Genomic DNA, 19,351 nt, shown 5'->3' with positions numbered 1-19,351 from the left:
TTGTGAATATTTAAAAATCTTGTGAATATATCAAACATCACCTAAGCGTACAATTTAAAGGGGGAATTTTATGGTATGTGAATTATATTTCAATTTAGAAAACAAAACAAAACAAAAAATTTGACCATACTTTTTAGCTCTATCCCTGGACTCTCTATTCTGTTCCATCGATTTATGTATCTCTTTGCCTGCCATTACCACACTGTCTTGATTACTGTGCCTATATACAACTCCTTAAAATTGGGAAGGGTGGTTCCTCCCTCCAACTTTATTCTTCCTTTTCTACACTTTCGAAAATAGCTATTCTAGGGGCACCTGCTGGCTCAGTCAGAAGGGCATGTGACTTTTGATCTCCAGGTTGTGAGCTCAAGCCCCACACGGGTGTAGACATTGCTTAAAAACAAATAAATAAACTTTAAAAATAGCTATTCTAGTTTCTTTGCCTTCCCATATAAACCTTATAATCAGCTTGTCTACATCTACACACTCTTGGGGGTACTTGGTTGATAGTTTTGCTCAGTTCTTCTATGTCTTTGCTGATTTTCTGTCTGGTGGTTCTATCAATTACTGTGATAGAAAAGTGTTAAAAGGGCGCCTGGGTGGCTCAAATGGTTAAGCGTCTGCCTTCACCTCAGGTCATGATCCCAGCTTCCTGGGATCGAGCCCCGCATCGGGCTCCCTGCTCAGCGAGGAGCCTGCTTCTCCCTCTGCCTCTCTCTCTCTGTCTCTTCTGAATAAATAAATACAATCTTTAAAAAAAAAAAAAAGAAAAGTGTTAAAGTCCCAAACTATAACTGAAGATACGTCCATTTCTCTTTTCAGTTCTGTCAATTTTATTGCTTGGTGCATACACATTTTAGATTATATCTCAATGAATTGACACTTTTTAATCATTATAATGTTTCTCTTTGACATTGGTAGTTTTCTTTGTTCTGAAGTGGACTTTGCCTTATTTTAATATAACCACTCTGGCTGTCTTGGATTAGTGTTTATATATATATATTTTTTAAAGGAAACTTGAAAATTTTAGAATAGTTTTAGGTTTACCAAAAAACTGCAAAGATAATACATAGTTTGCATATGCCTAAAGCCCAGTTTCTCCTATTAACATTTTATATTAATATGGTACATCAATCACAATTAATAAACAATATTGACACATTGTTATTAGCTAAAGTCCATATTTTATTCAGATTTCCTTAGTTTTAACCTAATGTGTTTTTTCTCTTCCAGGTTTCCATCCAAGATACCAAGTCACTTTTAGTTGTTACATATCCTTAGGCTCTTCTCAGCTGTGACAGTTTCTCAGACTTTCCTTGCTTTTGATGACCTTGATAGTTTCGAGGAGTACTAGTCAAGTATTTTTGTAGATTGCCCCCTAGTTGAGATTTTCCTGATGTTTTTCTCATGGTTACATGGAAGTTATGGGGTTGCTGGGGGGGTTGGTGGAAGGAGACCACAGAGGTAAGTTTCTATTCTCTATCAGTGATACGTACCATCAGCATCTATCAGTGATACGTGCCATCAGCACAACTTATGTCCTCTTTGCCAGGAAGACAAAATGTACCACCCGCTAAGGAGCGGGGAGTCATGCCGCACCTCCGAGATCAGAGTATCTACCTAAATTATTTCTCCTGCGTAAGGTACTTTCCATTATCCTCCATCTGTTTATTTATTCAATCATTTATTTATATTACTATGGACCCATGGACATTTACTTTATATTTGGGGCTATAATCCAATACCACATTATTTATTTCGTTGGTCAAACAGTTACAGCGTTGGCCTTTGGGAGCTCTTCCGGTTGGCTCCTGTGAACTATTTTTTTTTTAAGCATTTTTTCCTTTTCATTTTCAATATTGTCTGTGACTACTTTGAGAACCACTTCAAGCAATGCTATAATTTTTGCTTTCAAATATCAATTTTTAAAACCCAAGTGGAGAAGAATCTACCATATTCACCAAATATTAACCCATTCTACTCTTCTTTTTCACTCCCAACATTCCCTGCTTTCTTCTGTTACCATTTCCCTTCTGTCTCAAGGACTTCCTTTAGCAGTTCCTCTAGGTGAGGTCTGCTAACCACAAAAATCTCTGTTTTCCTTCCTTTGAGAACATCTTCATTTCCCTTTCATTTCTGATGGATTTTCTCACTGGATATGGAATTCACCTGAAAAACATGGTGCCACTTCTCTGGCCTCTGTGGCTTCTGGTGAGAAATCACAGCCACTGGGGACATTGTACTCTGGGTGGGCAATGTATCATCTCTCTGTGGATACTTTCAAGTGTTCTTTTCCCTTTAGTGTCCAGAAATTTGACTATGATGCTTCTGGGCATGGATCTCTTTGAGTTTATTCTGTTTGGGGTTCACTCAGCTTCTAAAATCTCTACATTATCTTCCCCCCAAATTTGTGAAGCTTTCTGTCATTTATTCTGTTTTTTCAGCCCTGTGCTCTTTCTCCTCTCCTAAATGTTAGAAGCACTATTATTGTCCTACAGGTCCCTCATACTCTATTCTTTTTTTTTTAAGATTTTATTTATTTGAGAGAGAAAGGGAGCATGAGGGGGGAGGCAGAGGGAGAGACAGGAGCGGACTCCCCACTGAGCAGGGAGCCCAATGTGGGGCTCGATCCCAGGACCCTGGGACCAGGACCTGAGCCGAAGGTAGATGCGTAACCGACTGAGCCACCCAGGCACCCCACTCCATTCATTTCTTTTTAGATTTTTAATTTAAAAAATTTCATTGTGGAGAAAAAACAAATATACAATTTGCCATCTGAATAATTTCTTTTGTTTTTTGAACCACTTTTAAGTGTAAAGTTCAGTAGTATTAAGTATATTTATATCGCTGGGCAACCAATATCCAGAACTTTTCATTTGGCAAAATTGAAACACTATACCCGTTAAACAATAACTCCCTATTTTCCTCACCCCACTCCCTTCCAGCCCCTAGCACTGACCAGTCTACTTTCTATTTCTATGAATTCCACTATGAATATAAGCGGAATCCTACAGTATTTGTCTTTTTGTGACTGGCTTATTTCACTTAGCATAATGTCCTCAAGGTCCATCCATGCTGTAACATGTTTCAGAATTTCCTCCCTTTTTAAGGATAAATAATATTCTATTGTATATATATACCACATTTTAAAATCTATTCATCTGTTGCCATCAACACCTGGGTTGCTTCCTCCTCTTGGCTGTTGTAAATAATGCTGATATAAAAATAGGTGTACAAATATCTCTTCAAGATCCCACTTTCAATTCTTTTGGATAGATACCCAAAAGTAGATTTGCTAGATCATATGGCAATTCTATTTTTAATTTTTGAGGAACCACCGTGCTGTTTTCCACAGTGGCTACACCATTTTACATTCTTTTGTGTCTAGCTTCTTCCCTCAACATTGTGTTTATGATTCATCCATGTTGTTGCCAGTGGTGATGCTTTCTTCACTCTTATTACTGTGTAGTACTCCACTGGGGACATATTTCAGTTTATTTATCCATTCTACTGTAGACATTTGGGTTGTTTCCAGGTTAGTCTATTAACGAGTGCTGCTATGAACCTGTATGTCCTTCGGGAACACACTTATATGCACTTCTGCCAAGTTAAATTCCTAGGAATGGAATTACTAGATTATATATATATGTGTGTGTGTGCATCTATCTATCATCTATCTATAAATATGTAAAATTTCCACATGAGTTTGAAAAGATAGTATCAAACAGTGTTCAAAGTGGTTGTCTGAACTTGCTCTCACATCAGCAGTGTATGAGAATTCTGGCTGCTCTACATCTTTGCCAGCATTTGGTATTGTCTATCTTTTTCATCTAAATGATTCTGGGTGGTTACAGTAAAATTATGAGTTTTTTAAAGATTTTACTTATTTATTTTTGAGAGACAGCATGAGTGGAGGGAAGGAGAGGGACAAGCAGACTCCTTGTTGAGCATGGAGTCTGATGCTGGGCTCAATCCCATGGCCTTGAGATCATGACCTGAACTGAAACTAAGAGTCAGACGTTCAACCGACTGAGCCACCCAGGCGCCCCAGTAAAATTATGGTTTTAATCTGAAATTTCCTGATGACCAGTGAAGTTAGCACAGACCTTGTCAAACATTTATTGGCTATTTGGGTATTGCCTTTTGTGAAGTGCCTACTCCAGGTTTTGCCCATTTTTCTGGTAAGGTTGTCTGCTTCTTAATTATTTTAAAAAAGTTCTTTATTAGTTTTAGATAGGAGCCTTAGTCATATATATGTATTTCGGTATCTTCTCCCTTTCTGTGGCTTTCCTTTTCACTTTCTAGTGGTGTCTTTTGAAGGATAGATGTTCTTACTATATTGATAAAGTCCAATTTCTCATTTTAGTGCTTTCAGTTTCCCTTTAGTGCTTTCCATAATCTCTTTAAGAAAAATCTTACCTAACCCAAAGTCATTAAGATTCTCTGTTTTCTTCTAAAACTTCATTGTTTACCTTCCATATTTAGTTTTGCACTCCATCTGGAATCAGTTTTTGTGTATGGTGTGAGGTTTGGGTCAATACACATTTTTTTCTTCATATGACCTTTCAAGTGACCCAGTACTGTTTTTTGAAGACCATCCTTTTCCCATGCCACATCCTTTTCCTCTCCATTTGTAATAGCTATAAAATATTCCATTCTAAGGCACTCCCATAACTTATCTACCCATTCTTCCATGGGATATTTGGGTTATTTTCCGGCCTCTGCTATCATCAAACAGGGTGAACATCTTTGTATGGACATCAAGGCATTCTTCTGCAATTTTTTAAAACAAAGGTGGAACCTCGGTTGCCTGGGTGGCTCAGTCATTAAACGTCTGCCTTCGGCTCAGGTCATGATCCCCGGGTCCTGGGATCCAGCCCCGCATCGGGCTCCCTGCTCAGAGGGAAGCCTGCTTCTCCCTCTCCCACTCCCCCTGCTTGTGTTCCCTCTCTCGCTGTCTCTCTCTCTGTCAAATAAATAAATAAAATATTTAAAAAAACAAAGGTGGAACTTCTGAGCTAGAAAATATTTACCTTTTTGAAAAATTAATAAATGATATGATTCAAAACTCAAAGAATACAAAGGTCCGGTGAAAAGTTTACTTCCTACCCTGTCCCCAGTCATTCCAGTCCCTCATCAGGTAACTGCAATTATGAAATCTTGAGTATCTTTGCAGATATATAGTAATGGATGAATAGACATTAGATTTTTTTCTTTTCTTTACACAGCTAGGCGCACACTGTATGCTCTGTTCTGCGTCTTGCCTTTTGAACTAAACATATCTTAGAAGTCTTATTACTGCACATAAAAGAGCAGCAGTTCACATATTCCACTGGATGGGTGTACCACCATTTAGGCAGTCTTCTACTGATGGACATCTGTGGTGTTTTCAATTTTTTGCTGTTCACACAAGGCTGCAATGAGTAACTTTGCACAGGTCATCTCACATGTGTGCCGTATATCTGTTGGGGTATTTCTAGAAGTGGACTTGCTGAGTCCAGGGATATGCATCTGTAACGTGTCAGCATTGCCAAGTTACACTCCCACCAGCAATGTATAAAAGCTCCTTTTTCCCCATAGCCTGGCTAATGGACTTAGATGTGGGATCGTTAGTCATTTCATAGGCGGAAAATTGTAGATTATTTTGCATTTATCTTGTGTATAAGATTGAGCATCTTTTCAGGGGTTTAAGAGCAACTTGTGTTTTTTGTCAACATCCTTTGATGGTATGCAGTTCTTCAGAATCACTCATGCAAATTCCTCCAAATGTTACCTCAAGAGAAGCCTTAGACATGCACTTCTGGTCAGAGTTTGAACTTTTTAAAAAAATGTCTCTATGTGTTGCCAACTGACCTTCCAGAAGGGAGGCCCCACTGACGCTCCCTCCACAACCTGGCCCTGGACCGGGGTCCCATCATCATTGGCTCCAGAGTGTCCTTGAAGCTGGCATGACCAGCTACAGGCGGGGAGCCTGGCCTGCTGGGACGGAGCTGCCCTCGCCTCTACAGGAGGCCCCGCCCAGACACGCAGCCCCGCCCTCCCACCTGCGAGGCCCGCCTATCCCGGCCCCGCCCCTCCCCGCCCACCTGGCCGCGAAGCCTTACCCCAGGAAGCGCGGCCACGCCCCCCCGCCGCGTGCCCCGGCGTCGCTGGTCACGTGACGCCTGGGAGGTGCGGGGAGGGGGCCCCGGGCGCCATTGTTGCGCCGCCCCGGTGCCGGCGCCCTGCGCGCACGATGGCCTCCCCCGAATGGCGTGGGCTGCGGCCTGGCCGCGGGGAACCGGCGAAGGCGTAGACGAGGCCCGGACGCTGTCCGCAGCTGCTGCCGGCCGCTCGGCCGGGCGCTGGGAGGCAGCCCGTTGCTAGGCAGCCGCGTCGGGCCGGCGGGGAGGGGCGGGGCCTGCGGCGCCGCGGGCATGGACCAGTACAGCATCCTGGGCCGCATCGGGGAGGGCGCGCACGGTATCGTCTTTAAGGCCAAGCACGTGGAGGTGAGCCCGGATGCGGGGCGGCGCGCAGGCCTGCCTTCGCTTCCAGCCGTTCCTGGTCGAGGGAAAGACCCCCCCAGCCCCGTTTTCCGTGCCCACGTCTGCATCGCCGCGCCCGCCTCCCCGCCCCGCTTCGTGGTGTGCGCCCACCACTTTGGCCCCCTTCAGTGGGGGTCGTCCGGGTTGCGGTCAGATGCCCACCCACCCGCGATGCCACCGCAGTCGTCCCGCCAGTGTCCCAAGGAGCGTGGCGTCAGAGTCTCGGAGCTGTTCGCGCAGCTCTGCAACAGCTGGGTCCCAGGCTGAACCTGATTTCCCTCCAGAACGGGGTGGGGGCGCTTCCCACCCCCAAGAGGACCTCGGGCCTCTGCGTCCCCCCGATGGCGCCTGCCCCGTCGGCGCACCCCCTTCCCCAGCCCTGGACGGGTGGCAGTGTCCGAGTTCTGTCCCGCAGACTGGAGAGATCGTGGCGCTCAAGAAGGTGGCTCTGCGGCGGCTGGAGGATGGCATCCCCAACCAGGCCCTGCGGGAGATCAAGGCCCTGCAGGAGATCGAGGACAATCAGCACGTGAGTGGGGTTGGGCTCTGGGGGCCCCTTTTGGCAGCCTCCCTGTGATCCTCCGGCTCGCCTCCCTTACTCCCTGTCTCCTCCACCTAGTCCCCCACTTACGTCACTCTGCACTCATTCCCTCTTATTCACCCATTTGTTTCTTCCTGTACTCATAATTCATTCATTTATTCACTGACTTCTTTTCATAAAACACTTGGTGATTTGTAATGATAATGGTAACTGCCTCTGTTGAGCTTCTGTTCTGTTCTCAGGCTAGGTTAACTGTTGGGTTCGTTTTCATTCTGAGTTTGCTTCTCTGCAAGGGTGATTTCAGGATCTCCCCTTCTCAGGCCAGGGTGGGGAGGCTCATCCACCAGCTGTGGGCTCGCAGCTGGTCCGTGGAGGCTTTGGCTGGGGTCTGATTGAGGAGTCCAGATGTTCTAACCTGGGGTCCACCCGTAGGCCCTACCGTGGGCTGGGCATGGGCCCAGATTGGGCTTCTGATAACTTAAGTGCAGTAGGGGAGATGCACAGAGACAGCAGGGCCCACGTGGCCCTGTTCTGCTGTGATGGGGCTGGAGGCGCTGTGGGCACACGGGGAGGGACACATTCACCCTCAGCCTCAGTGCTCTTCGCTGGGCTTTCTCTCATCCCCGGGGAGTGACAGTCCTGTTGTGCTCCCTGCTTGTTTGTTATCCTCTGGAGATGGCCATGATATATTGGATATATGACAAAAAAGCATGTGGTAAAACTGCTTATAAAACACGTCTAAAAATATGTCATCCTAGTTTTGTGTGCAAATGTGTGTGTGTATATATATATACAATATATGTTAGTACATGCTATATCTGTTGTAAAGTCTGATAGAATGTACTCTGAGGTTGATTGTAGTTGATAGGATTTTTCTTTTGTTGATTTTTTTCTTTATAATTCTGTGTATTATCTGAATGTATGTGTGTGATCTGTGAAATGATTCTGTGCTGCTTTCAAAGTCTGAAAACCAGCAGTAAGGCTATTCACGTTTTTTTGAGGACAGTCCAGGGGCATGCAGACAGCCCACGTGTGGGAGAGGTGGAGGCCCTGTAAGAAGGCTGGTGACAGGGGCCTCAACTCGAGTCAGCAGCCCGGAAGTTTCTACCGTAAAACCCTCCAGAGTTGAGCCCCGGCCACCTTCAGCTCTGAGCAGAGCCAGTGCAGCTGCTTCCTGCCTGTGCTTCTCCCCCCACCGTCAGCCGGTGTCGATGGAATCCACTTCCCTGCTTGAAAAGCCCACTGGCTTTGCTTCACTCAGAGAACGCCAGCCCCTCTCTTTATTCATTTCACACACCTTCTGAAGTGTCTCCTGTGACACCGTCCAGGTCACAGCACAGAACCGAGCAAAGGTCCCTTCCCTAGAGGATCCTACATGCCAGTGACCAGCCTCCTTCCTGTTCCCACCGCGGGCCTTTGTGCTTGTCGCTCTGCCCTCAGCTCCTTCCCACATCCCTGCGTTTCTGACCCCACCCGTTCTATTTCCGTCCTCTTCAGAACCTGGACACGGCGGGCGGCGGGGGGCTTGCCTGCTCGTGTGTCAGGTGTGTGTGTCCCTGTGAGCTCCTTAAGGTCGTCAGGACCTGCCAGGCCTTGCTCCTGCTCATTGCTGTGCCGCCCAGTCCCTGTGACCTGTGGGCCCTCAGGAAGCATATGTGATGTGTCTCCTGATACTGGGATTTCATGGCCCCAGAGAAGACCTGTGCCGTGTGTGTGTGTGTGTGTGTATGAGAGTGAGAGAGAGACCCCCCCCCCCCGGTGGTTTTCCAGTTCCTGGGCTGGGTGGATGACCAGACACTGCCCTAGGTGACCTTCCTTAGACCTCCTTTTCCCTGAGTGTGAAGGCAGCGTTAGATGGGGACCTGCAAGTAGGGAACTCTGAACTCCCTTCCCAGCTCAGATCACATATCACCTTTGCCTGCCTTGTCCTCGGTCAGGGCAAGGGTTGGGGGTCCCAGAGAGGCTCTGAGCACTGTGGGTCCAGGGCTGACAGGATGCCTGCCCTGCAGGTGGTGCAGCTGAAGGCGGTGTTCCCACACGGTGCAGGCTTTGTACTGGCCTTCGAGTTTATGCTGTCAGATCTCGCTGAGGTGGTGCGCCACGCCCAGAGGCCACTGGTCCAGGCACAGGTCAAGAGCTACCTGCAGATGCTGCTCAAGGGTGTCGCATTCTGCCATGCCAACAACATCGTGCATCGGGTCAGTCTTGGCATGGGCTGTGGCGGGACCTGTGGGGCCAGCCCTTGAAGAAGGTGGGGTCTCGGAGGGGACAGGACCTATGGTGTGGCCGCACCGCAGGGTGAGTGGCCCCAGAGACGGTGGGGGCCTGGGCTGACCCATGCACTTAGCCTGCCAAGCTCTCCTGTCCCAAGGTCCTCTGGGGGATCTGGAGGAACTGATGCCTCCTTTGGTGTGCTCAGGACCTGAAACCGGCCAACCTGCTCATCAGTGCCTCAGGCCAGCTCAAGATAGCGGACTTTGGCCTGGCCCGGGTCTTTTCCCCAGATGGCAGCCGCCTCTACACACACCAGGTGGCCACCAGGTAGGGAAGGCCAGTTCCCAGGCAGGGCTTGGCGATGGACAGGCCTCAGCCTTCTCACTGGGGATGAGATGCTTCTGGACCTTCAGTTCAGACATAGCTTGTGGGGCTGGGGTGACCTCTCCGGGCAGCCTTCTGGCAGACCAGCGACCTGGTTGTGACTGCCCACCCTCCTCCTCACAGGTGGTACCGAGCCCCTGAGCTCCTGTACGGCGCCCGCCAATATGACCAGGGCGTGGACCTGTGGTGAGGCCCCTGTGGGCTGGGCGTGGGGGAGTGTGGGTTATGGAGTCACCTTTTTCTCCTGGGCTTCGGGGTTGCTAAGCCATTTGGGGGGGCTGTCTTCCTGCTGTGAACTATAGGTTGCCTTGGGGGTGTCTTCCCTGGTTGGGGTATCTCTGAGGAGTTTGGAGTCAGTTTTCCTCTCTGTGACATTTTTGAGCTGGGTGGGGATTAGGTAATCAGAGTGGGAAGCTTCTGGGCTGGAGTGGGGGAGGTGGTCTGAGGCTCAAGGCATATGGGTCATCTTCATTAGTGGACAGGGGGTTGCGTATATCCCACGAGGTGAGCTGTCTAGAGGCCTGGGTCCCTGAGTGTGAAGGCTCTGAGCCTTTATTTGGGGTAGGATGGTTTGTTTGTACATGCCTAAGAGCTTGAGATGTAGGGGCTGTTTTGGATGTCTGCCCCAGAAGGTGAGGAGTGTGAGGTGGTGGTTGTGTGTCCCAGAAACTGAGACTCTGAGAAGTCTCAGAACTATTGAGGATGTTGCTTTGTTTTCTAGGGTTGAGGCCAATGAGCTCTTTGGTAGGGGAATATGTTCTATGTTCTAGGCTTGTGGTCTTTATTTACGAATCTGTATTCCTAGATATGAAACATCTGTGCTCTTTTGTGGTTCCTTGGCCCCAGTATGGGGTGTGGGTCTATGTGGGAAGATCTGTGTCCTTAGTGGGAGGTGATGGAGCTGGGAGTGGGCAGATCTGTGTCCTGGTGTGAGGCAACGGAGCTGGGGGGGGGGGTGGAGATCTGTGTTCTGGTGTGAAGTGCCAGAGCTGGTATGGGGAGATCTGTGTCCTGGTGTGAGGTGACGGAGCTGGGGGGGGGTGGAGATCTGTGTTCTGGTGTGAAGTGCCAGAGCTGGTATGGGGAGATCTGTGTCCTCGTGTGAGGTGACGGAGCTGGTGTGGGCAGATCTGTGTCCTGGTGTGAGGTGACGGAGCTGGTGTGGGCAGATCTGTGTCCTCGTGTGAGGTGACGGAGCTGGTGTGGGCAGATCTGTGTCCTGGTGTGAGGTGACGGAGCTGGGGGGGGGTGGAGATCTGTGTCCTGGTGTGAGATCTCTTGAGTTCTTTGCGTCTGTATCCACAGGGCTGTGGGCTGCATCCTGGGGGAATTGCTGAACGGATCCCCTCTCTTTCCTGGGGAGAACGATATTGAACAGCTTTGCTGTGTGCTTCGAATCTTGGGCACCCCCAGTCCTCAAGTCTGGCCGGTTTGTAGGGCTTCCCAGTGAGGCGGGGGTGGGGGCAGGTACCCTCCCTTCCCCCCAGTAGCCAGGACCGCCCTTTCCTGCACCTTTTCCTTGTGGCCCTACGCCTCCTTGCCCTCCCAGACCACTGTCCTGGCCTCCCTCCGGGGCTTCTCCCTTTCTGCCCTGCTGGGTGCCTGAGGCCAGGTCCTGTCCCTTCCCAGCACACTTGCACTTCTCACCAAGCTGGGTATGGCGCAGGTGCCTGAGTTGGGGAGGGGATGTGGGATTTCAGGAGCGACAGCGGGAGCGGGAGCCGTGGATGAGAGTGAGCAGGTGGGTGATAGCGAGCAAGAACTGATGACAGTGGTTCTAGGAGATCACGGAGCTGCCCGACTACAACAAGATTTCCTTCAAGGAGCAGGCGCCCGTGCCCCTGGAGGAGGTGCTGCCTGACGCGTCTCCTCAAGCCTTGGACCTGCTGGGGCAGTTCCTTCTCTACCCTCCACGCCAGCGCATCTCAGCCTCCCAGGTAGCTACGGTTGACCCGCTTTCCCTGACCCTCCTTGGGCCCTGCACCCCCGAGGTTGAGGCCCCTCAGGATCTGTGGTGGGCTGGAACCAGAGCCTGGGGGGTCACGGGCAGGTCAGGGGGCCCATACCCACCTTGCAGAAGAGCACATCTGGGTTTTCAGTGACTGGCTCCTTCATCCCTTCAGCAGATATTTACTCTGCATCGGCACATGCCCAGTATCATCCTGGGCCCTGGGGGTGGGGGGGTTGGGACTGACTGTGCGTAAGTGGGGGTTTAAGCATGGGAGAAATGATGAGCAGAGGTCTGGCAGGGGGGACCTGGAAGGGTGGGTTGTGTGGCCGGGAAGGAGGAGGGAGGACCATGGGCTGCTAGCCAGTGGTGCCAGGGCCTCTATCTTGGGTGTCCCTGTGTCCCCAGCCTCACGGCCACTGTCCCCTCCCCACTCTCAGCACTGGCATGCCCCCTGGGGAGTTCTTACATCATCGGCACCTCTAAAGTGGGCTGAGGTCATCTGACTGCTTCCCTCAGTCTGAGCCCCTGCACACTACCCCCCTCCACCCCCCCCCCCCCCCGCCACTGCCTGCTTCTGCCCATTCAGTGTGTCCTCCGCCTGGCAGGCTGGCTCATACCCGCCGCAGGGCTCTCCTGTGACCCCCTCTCAGAGCAGAAGCCCAGGTCCTAGGGGCCCACGGGTATCACACACTTGGAGCCATCACCTCTGGGGCCCTGTCAGCGCCTGCCCCTTTGCTCATTCTCCCCTGGGCTCCAGGTGCATTCTGTCCTCGGGCCTCACCCCTGCACCTCTCAGCTCTCTGCTGGAGCAGCGCTCTGCAGGCCTGCAGTTTCTCCAGCATCCCTCACCCCCTGTTGTCTCTGCACCCTGTATCTTCTTTATCCGGGTCACTCGCACCCCTGACTCGTGGAAGACTTCACGAGGGCAGGTTCTTTGGTCTGCCGGCCTCTGGAACAGTGCTCAGATGGTGAGCACTCAGAGGTGCTGTGGGGGTGAGCCTTGGGAGGGCAGTGTTCAGATCCCCCCTCAGAGGGAAGTGAGCTGAGGTGGGGGTGGGGAGGTGACCGATTTCCTTCTGCTGTCCCTTGCTGCCCCCAGGCCCTCCTGCACCAGTACTTCTTCACGGCTCCCCTGCCTGCCCACCCCTCAGAGCTGCCGATTCCCCAGCGCCCAGGGGGACCTGCCCCCAAGGCCCACCCAGGGCCCCCCCACGTCCATGACTTCCGTGTGGACCGGCCTCTCGAAGAGTCACTGTTGAACCCGGAGCTGATTCGGCCCTTCATCCCAGAGGGCTGAGACGCTGGGCCAGCCCTGCTGTCCCGCTCCCCAGAGCGCCCCAGGCTTCTTGTACTTCTGCTTAGCCTGACTCAACCGCCCATGGCCTCTACCCAGCCACACTTGTTCCACTCCATGCCTGGTCCTGCTCCCAGCCAGGTGATGAGGACGTCCAGCTCCAGCAGAGGAAACCTGCAGCTTGCTCTGTCGGCTTCCCATCTGTGTGTTGCTGACTTACCCATCAGAGCGAGACAGTGGGCTCCAGGGCTGTGCCTGCCATGGTCCTGGTTCTCCAGGCCCTGCCTTCCTGGTCAGGGATGGTCCTGGTAGAGCCATCTAGGGGAGTGCAGAGTGTAAGATGTCCACACGTTGAAACACAAGTGGGAGGGCAGGTTTGTTTTGGTTTTGTTTTCAGAGGCATTAAAAGCTAGTTCAGTTTCGAGATTTATTATGAAAAGCCCGGGTAGTCCTGCCTGGTGTCTGCCCCTCTTCCATTCCTGTTGAGGGAAATGGCATTGATTCCCGGCTTCTGCTTCTCTGTGGTCACCAGGGAAGTGGCCCCAGTCGTGGCTACTCTGGTCCTGGGGGCTTCAGACAGTGAGGTGGCAGAAGTCAAGCCCAGGGCTGGCTCAGGTTGGGGGTCTATCAGGTTTAAGTCGGTTTACCAACATCTCTACCCTCAGGATAAGGGTGAGCCAGGACCAGATGTGTCACCTCCTTACTCAGATACAGAGCAAGTGAGGAGACAGGCATTCCTGGAACTCATGTCTTAATTTAGTAAATCCAAATACAAGCCAAAGCAGCCCTTGTTTGTTGTTTAATAAGATTTGATAAGCCTTTTCTACAGCATGTATGGAAATAAAAGGGTTAAGAGAAGGCAGCCGAAGAGGAGAAAAAGGAGGGAAGGACTCACTCTGTTAGACCTAAGACTTACCGTAGGGCTCAGTAATTGGGACAGTGCAGCCTTAGTTCAGGAAGAATTAAAAACAGAGCAAACTTGGCAATCTTTTGTTCTTCGTGTGGATAAACTTCAGTGAGCACTGAGGACAGGTCATTTCCTTCCAAGCTCCTAGGCACATGCAAAACGAGGCCGACTCATTTGTTGCTTTCAGGGAGAAGCTGAGGTTTGAGGGATGTGTGCCTGTTTCTCCAGCTACATCTTCTGTCAGCTCGAAGCTGCAGTCTGGTTACCTTCTGGGAGCTCTGAGCTCCGAATAAATTGGAGCTTGTACCCACAGGTCTACCGCCGACTGCGGCCTTGCATGTCAAGGTCACAGTGAGGCTGGGCGTCACGGCCAGGGTGAGGTTCACTGTGAGGGTTACGGTGCCAGGGTCCGGTGAAGGTAGGGCTTCGGCTAGGGTAGATGGCAGGTGCTAGCAGGGCGGAGGGGAGGGGTCAGGCCCAGGGACAGCCCGACCCTGGTAAAGGAGAGGACCTTGGCAAAGGACAGGTTGAGAGGGTAAGGGGCGGGCTGGAATGCGGGACAGGGCACGTTTACTGGCAAGGGTGAGGGCAACGGCCAGGGCTGGGGAGGTGCCCGCCCGAGGTCCCTGTCGTGAGGGTCCGTGCAGGGGTGAGGGGCAGGGGCAGGTGGAAGGTTGGGGAGGAGCGGGGCGGACTGGCTGCTGCATAAGGCGGAGAGCTGGCTGGACAGGATGGACTCCGAACAGCGGCAACCTTGCGGGCTGGGCGGAGTCTGCGGGGCTAGGCCTGCGGGGTGGAAGCGCCGCGAGATGGGCGGGGCTTGGTTGAGTGGAGCGGAAGTGCGGCGGGCTGGGCGGGGCTTGGCCTGCGGGCCGGAAGGCCTGGAGACGGGAGGGGTTGGGCCTACGGGGCGGAAGTGAGGTGGGCGGAGCGGGGTTTGGTTGAGTGGAGTGGAAGCGCGGGGGGGCGGGCGGGGCTCGGCCTGAGGGGCGGAAGTGCTGTGGGGTGGGCGGGGTTTAGCTTTCGGGGCGGAAGCGCGGCGGAGTGGGCGGAGTTTGGCTGAGTGGAGCGGAAGCACCGTGGGATGGGTGGGCTTTAGCTGAGTGGGACGGAAGTGCGGTGGGGTAGGCAGGGTTTGGCTGAGCAGAGCGGAAGCGCGGTGGGATGGGCGGGGTTTGGCCTGCGGGGCGGAAGCGCGGTGGGATGGGCGGGGTTTGGTCTGCGGGGCGGAAGCGCGGTGGGGTGGGCGGGGTTTGGCCTGCGGGGCGGAAGCGCGGTGGGATGGGCGGGGTTTGGTCTGCGGGGCGGAAGCGCGGTGGGGTGGGCGGGGTTTGGCCTGCGGGGCGGAAGCGCGGTGAGGTGGGCGGGGTTTGGGCCGCCAGGCGGGCGCGCGGTAGGATCGGTGGGGGATTGGCCCGCCGGGCGGAAGCGCGGTGAGGTGGGCGGGGTTTGGCTGAGACGCGCGGAAGCGTGTGGAGAGAGCGGCCGAGGCGGCGGCGAGAGATGGAGCCGCAGCTTGGACTCCACGAGTTGCTGCACGTTTTCTCCTTCCTGGAGGCCCGAGACCTGCTCTGCGCCGCCCAGGTGGACAAGGTAGCGCGCTCTGTCCGGGGCGGAGGCAGGGCCGGCTTTTTGGCCCCTGAGTGTTCACGGCTGGCTCTGCTTTGGGTTGGGTTCCCCCTTTGGGAGGCGGCGTCAGGCGGCCCTGATGCCGTGGTTGGCGGAGCGCTCTTGGCCCCCGGGGTGGTGACCTGGGCGGCTTTTGTGGGGGCAGAGCCCAGAACCCTGCTCGGTTCGCCTGCAGCGGGCGCCCTGCCATCATCAGGCTTCAGAGTTAAGATGGGCTTGGGCACCGGTTTCCTTGCCCCTCCCACTTCGGGAATATTCTGGAACTTTCCTCTTGGGGCCTGCCTGGGAAGCCAAGATTCTCCTGTGAGTGGCACGTCTCCTGCGCTCAGGCCTCGCCACACCTGGAGCTTGGCTGTGCTTGCCCTGTGCCTGTGGAGCGCATCCGCCTGCGCCTGCGCCCCCGTAGGCCCCTGCGCTGAGCTCGTCCCAGAGCTGCGCACAGCTTCACTGAGGGTAGAGCGTATTTAGTTAACGTCTGCTTTTCTCATTACCGAGAGCAAGGATTTCTGTGGTTCGCGTCATGTTGTCTCTAGCACCGGTGAATTTGTTGGCACTGAGACTAACCTCTGTAAATACTTGCTGCGTAAATGAGTTTCGTTAAGGAACCTAAAATACGTTTGTTAACCTTAGAAATGAAACTGCCAGTTATTTTACCAGCAAAAACGTGTTTATTTGGGAATAGCAGAGAATTGCAATTTGGGACAGGCAACTGAAGAGTAAAATCATAGGCAGTCCAGAAAACAAAGGCCAGGAGGCTTTTTTATAGAGGAAGGTGGGGAAGGCTGCTGTAAACTAAACGTCCATTGGACCAAGCTGCGAGCTGGAAGTGTAGTGGCCTCTCGTTCGCTGGGCTGCTGCTGGGGCAGGAAATCTTCCTCTGGGATGGTAATGTAGTAGCTGAGCTAGTGTCAATTTGCAAGGTGCATCTCTTCCTGTGGGGTCTGCCCTTGTCAAGTGCCGTGGCCTGAAGAGTTTCCCCCCTGCTGGTCTCCTAAGGTTTTCCTTATTAATTTTAACACATTATCACACCATTTTACAGAAAGGTCAATAAGCAGATTTCTTTTTAGCAGATTTTTACTTGAATTCTATAACTCATTTAAAATGTGTCGCGTAAAATACTGGGTTTTCATCCCTTTTTTACCAATAAGGAAACTGAGTATCACCCAGGTAATCCCATACAGGCCTGGGTTTTCCCGGCAGCAGGCTATAGGCATAGTACAGGGGCAGAGGTTGAAAGGAGGGTGACTTAAAACGTTGGAAAGCACCAGCTTCGCTGGGAGATAGTTTCCCCCTTAGGAAAGAGGAGGTCAGTAATTTTTGCCTCACCGTGTCATCCTGAAGGCCAGGATCTAACAGGGAGCCTCGAAGGTGGGGGAGGGGGGCATTTATCAGGTTATATTACACATTATACTTCTGTATTTGGAAAATAAGGTCTCAGTTGGGTTTTGAACCAGGAGATACAGAAAAGGAAAATGTGTAAATCTTCTTGCCTGACTTGGCTTGATTTTTGCAAAATACAAATTTTACTTTCCTTCCAAAAATACTGAAACTTTGATCTAGCAGGTGACCAAGGGCTGTGGAAGTGGGGGCCTGGGCTCAGAGGAAGGTGGTTCCTTCTGTCACGGATCAGAAAGCCAGTTTCTGGGATGGGGCCTTCAGTGGAGCTGGACCACAGACAACTCCAGAGTGGTTCCCACTGAAGCTGTGTGGGCTTCAGAATCCAGGCTGGCCTAGGCTGGAGAGGCCAGGGAGTCCCAGGATGCAGCTGTGGGCCTGATGGAGGGCAGGCATGGCACTCTGGTCCCCTCCCGGGACTGACGCTGCGCCTCTCCCAAATGCAGGGGGCAGTTTGTGAAGCAGGGCTGACTGTGTGTCGTGTCCCCCCGCCCCCAGGTGGCTGTCGGTTCCACCATCTCGGCGTCTCTGGGACATCCTCTAGGCCAGTGCAGCAGCCATTCTGGGGCCTGTTGCTTTGCCCTTGTTTCCAGTTCTGATGACAGCTAATGATCCTCCCCCTAAAACAAGTGTAACCCTGCCACTCCTCCAGCCACAGTCCCCGAATGGCTTCACACAGTTTTTTGCCGGTAGGACTTTGGCATTTGCATCTAAGCAGATCTCCAGCTCCTTTCCCCAGAACATTATACTCCAATTATGGCAGAATACTCATGTTTTCACACTTCAGAATCTTTGCTCAAGTAGTCTTATCTCTCCCTAGAGTGCTTCAGACACTGGGGACTTGATCAGTAGTCACCTCTGAGCCCCTTGGCTCCACTGAGTTGGGCATTCTCTCCTTTCTCACTCATTTGGTTGTTTTTATTGCCCTGTCCAAATAGGTCTCATTCCCCAGGGTGAATCTTCTTTCCTGCTGGCACCAAGTCTGATTTAGCTCTTTGCCCCTTCTATAGTGTCCGGCAAGCTAGGCGCCAACATTACGTTGACTGACCAGACATTGTCTTCTCTGCCCTCTTCTAGGTCTGGAATGAAGTTTCAAGGACCAAGGAGCTGTGGAGGTGAGTGAAGGAAAAGCCAAGCATGGTCAGGAGAGTGTCCCATGAAGGTGAGGGGTACACTGGATAAGTGGTCTGAGCACTGTGTTTCTGGCTTTGATGCATACACAAGAAAGGACAATCCACAGAACTTATCAGCAGGAAACCCCCCTCCCCGTTAGGCGTGTAATACTCTTTTTTTAATAGTATATTGAAATATAAGAGTTTTATTAATTGAGTGGGAGATTGATAAACATCAGGAGTACCAAACTCAGGGGCAGATGCATACAGCTGGCTGACAAGATAAATCAACAAACTACTTTTATTTGAACTCATCTTTGGTGTAACAACATAGCTGTATAAGCACATATGATATTAAAAAAAAAAATAACATCGGGGCACCTGTGTGGCTCAGTCAGTTAAGTGTCTACCTTTGGCTCAGGTCCTGACCTCAGAGTCGCGGAAGGGGCTGGGGCTCGGGCTCCCTGCTCCGTGGGAAGTCTGCTTCTCCCTCTCCCTCTGTCCCTCCCCCCTGCTCGTGCTGTCTCTTGTGTACGTGCTCACTCTCTCTCTCAAATGAATAAAATCTTTAAAAAAAAAAATAAAATTTGAAAATAAAAAATATTTTAATCATTAATTACATTTTTCTTTCTTATTCATTTTTCCTTTGGAACCTGACTTCTTTTGTCCCAAGAAAGGAGTGTCATCGTCTGTCTCTTGCTGAATGTAAGACAGACTGTAGCCTTGACTGTCAGCGGAGCTGTATTTAGTTTTAGCCACTACAGCTGTGCACACGTGAAGGGGCTGCCAAACATGGAGGGAATCTCTGCTTGATAGGTTTCGTTTTCAGGATAACTGTGCATTGAGATATTTGAGAATTCTAGAATGCCAGTGTTGCGGTATTTAGTGTTCAGTGTCTTATAGTATCTGTTGCTTTTCATTCACTTGTTATTGCTAATGATACTAGTTAGAAAAATTATATTATTATAATTAACATAATTTATAATATATATTTTTAATATTAATTTTAATATTAACTAATATTAAATTCTTAATGTAAATATAAATTACATTAATTCCTGTAGTTTTGAAGAGAACTTTTGTTGGCTTTCTGTCTTTATCTATAGTTTGGGGGAATGTACTCCAGATAGAACATTCAGTTCTGGAAATTGATTTCTCTTTAGGGAGTGGACAAGATTATGTCTTGCCAAATATGATGCTCAGTGACTTTGTGTCGTGGGAAATAAATGAACTGACTCATGGGTTGGTGCGAGTATTTGTGGAAGACCTAGCAGAGCAATATTCACGTGTTGGAATAGAGAGGTAGGATGCCAGCCGCAACCCTGGTCTTCATAGCTGATAGGCTAGGAGAGGAATTTTTGTTTGAGTGACAGGAGTAAGTTTCTTTCAGCCGTTCA

General features: G+C 51.1%; 2 protein-coding genes across 4 annotated transcripts in view; both read left to right on the top strand.

Annotated features, from left to right (window-relative positions):
• The first annotated feature begins 6,163 nt into the window (after positions 1-6,163).
• On the top strand, positions 6,164-13,692 carry CDK20 (cyclin dependent kinase 20). 2 transcript variants are annotated; one of them, XM_088019027.1, is made up of 8 exons: positions 6,164-6,491; positions 6,943-7,056; positions 9,078-9,266; positions 9,488-9,609; positions 9,790-9,852; positions 10,972-11,095; positions 11,448-11,603; positions 12,717-13,692. In XM_088019027.1, the coding sequence occupies exons 1-8, from the start codon at positions 6,417-6,419 to the stop codon at positions 12,912-12,914; spliced, it is 1,041 nt and encodes a 346-aa protein (XP_087875153.1). In that variant the 5' UTR covers positions 6,164-6,416; the 3' UTR covers positions 12,915-13,692. The 2 variants fall into 2 exon arrangements, with proteins under 2 accessions (XP_087875153.1, XP_087875154.1); XM_088019028.1 differs by lacking the exon at positions 10,972-11,095.
• Positions 13,693-15,287: 1,595 nt separating this feature from the next.
• Positions 15,288-19,351, top strand: part of LOC114202938 (F-box/WD repeat-containing protein 12-like) — a 39,054-nt gene continuing 34,990 nt past the window's right edge. For both annotated transcript variants that reach the window (XM_088019026.1, XM_088019025.1), the window contains exons 1-2: positions 15,288-15,411; positions 17,920-17,957. In XM_088019026.1, the coding sequence (XP_087875152.1) occupies positions 15,322-15,411; positions 17,920-17,957 (128 nt within the window). In that variant the 5' untranslated portion in view covers positions 15,288-15,321. The remainder of the gene's footprint in view (positions 15,412-17,919; positions 17,958-19,351) is intronic.

The sequence above is a fragment of the Eumetopias jubatus genome, unplaced genomic scaffold (genome assembly GCF_037043125.1).
Source record: "Eumetopias jubatus isolate StellerSeaLion01/CBP00866 unplaced genomic scaffold, mEumJub1_p1.0 scaffold_15, whole genome shotgun sequence".
Lineage (NCBI taxonomy): Eukaryota > Metazoa > Chordata > Mammalia > Carnivora > Otariidae > Eumetopias > Eumetopias jubatus.
This window is presented reverse-complemented; position numbering and strand designations above follow the sequence as displayed.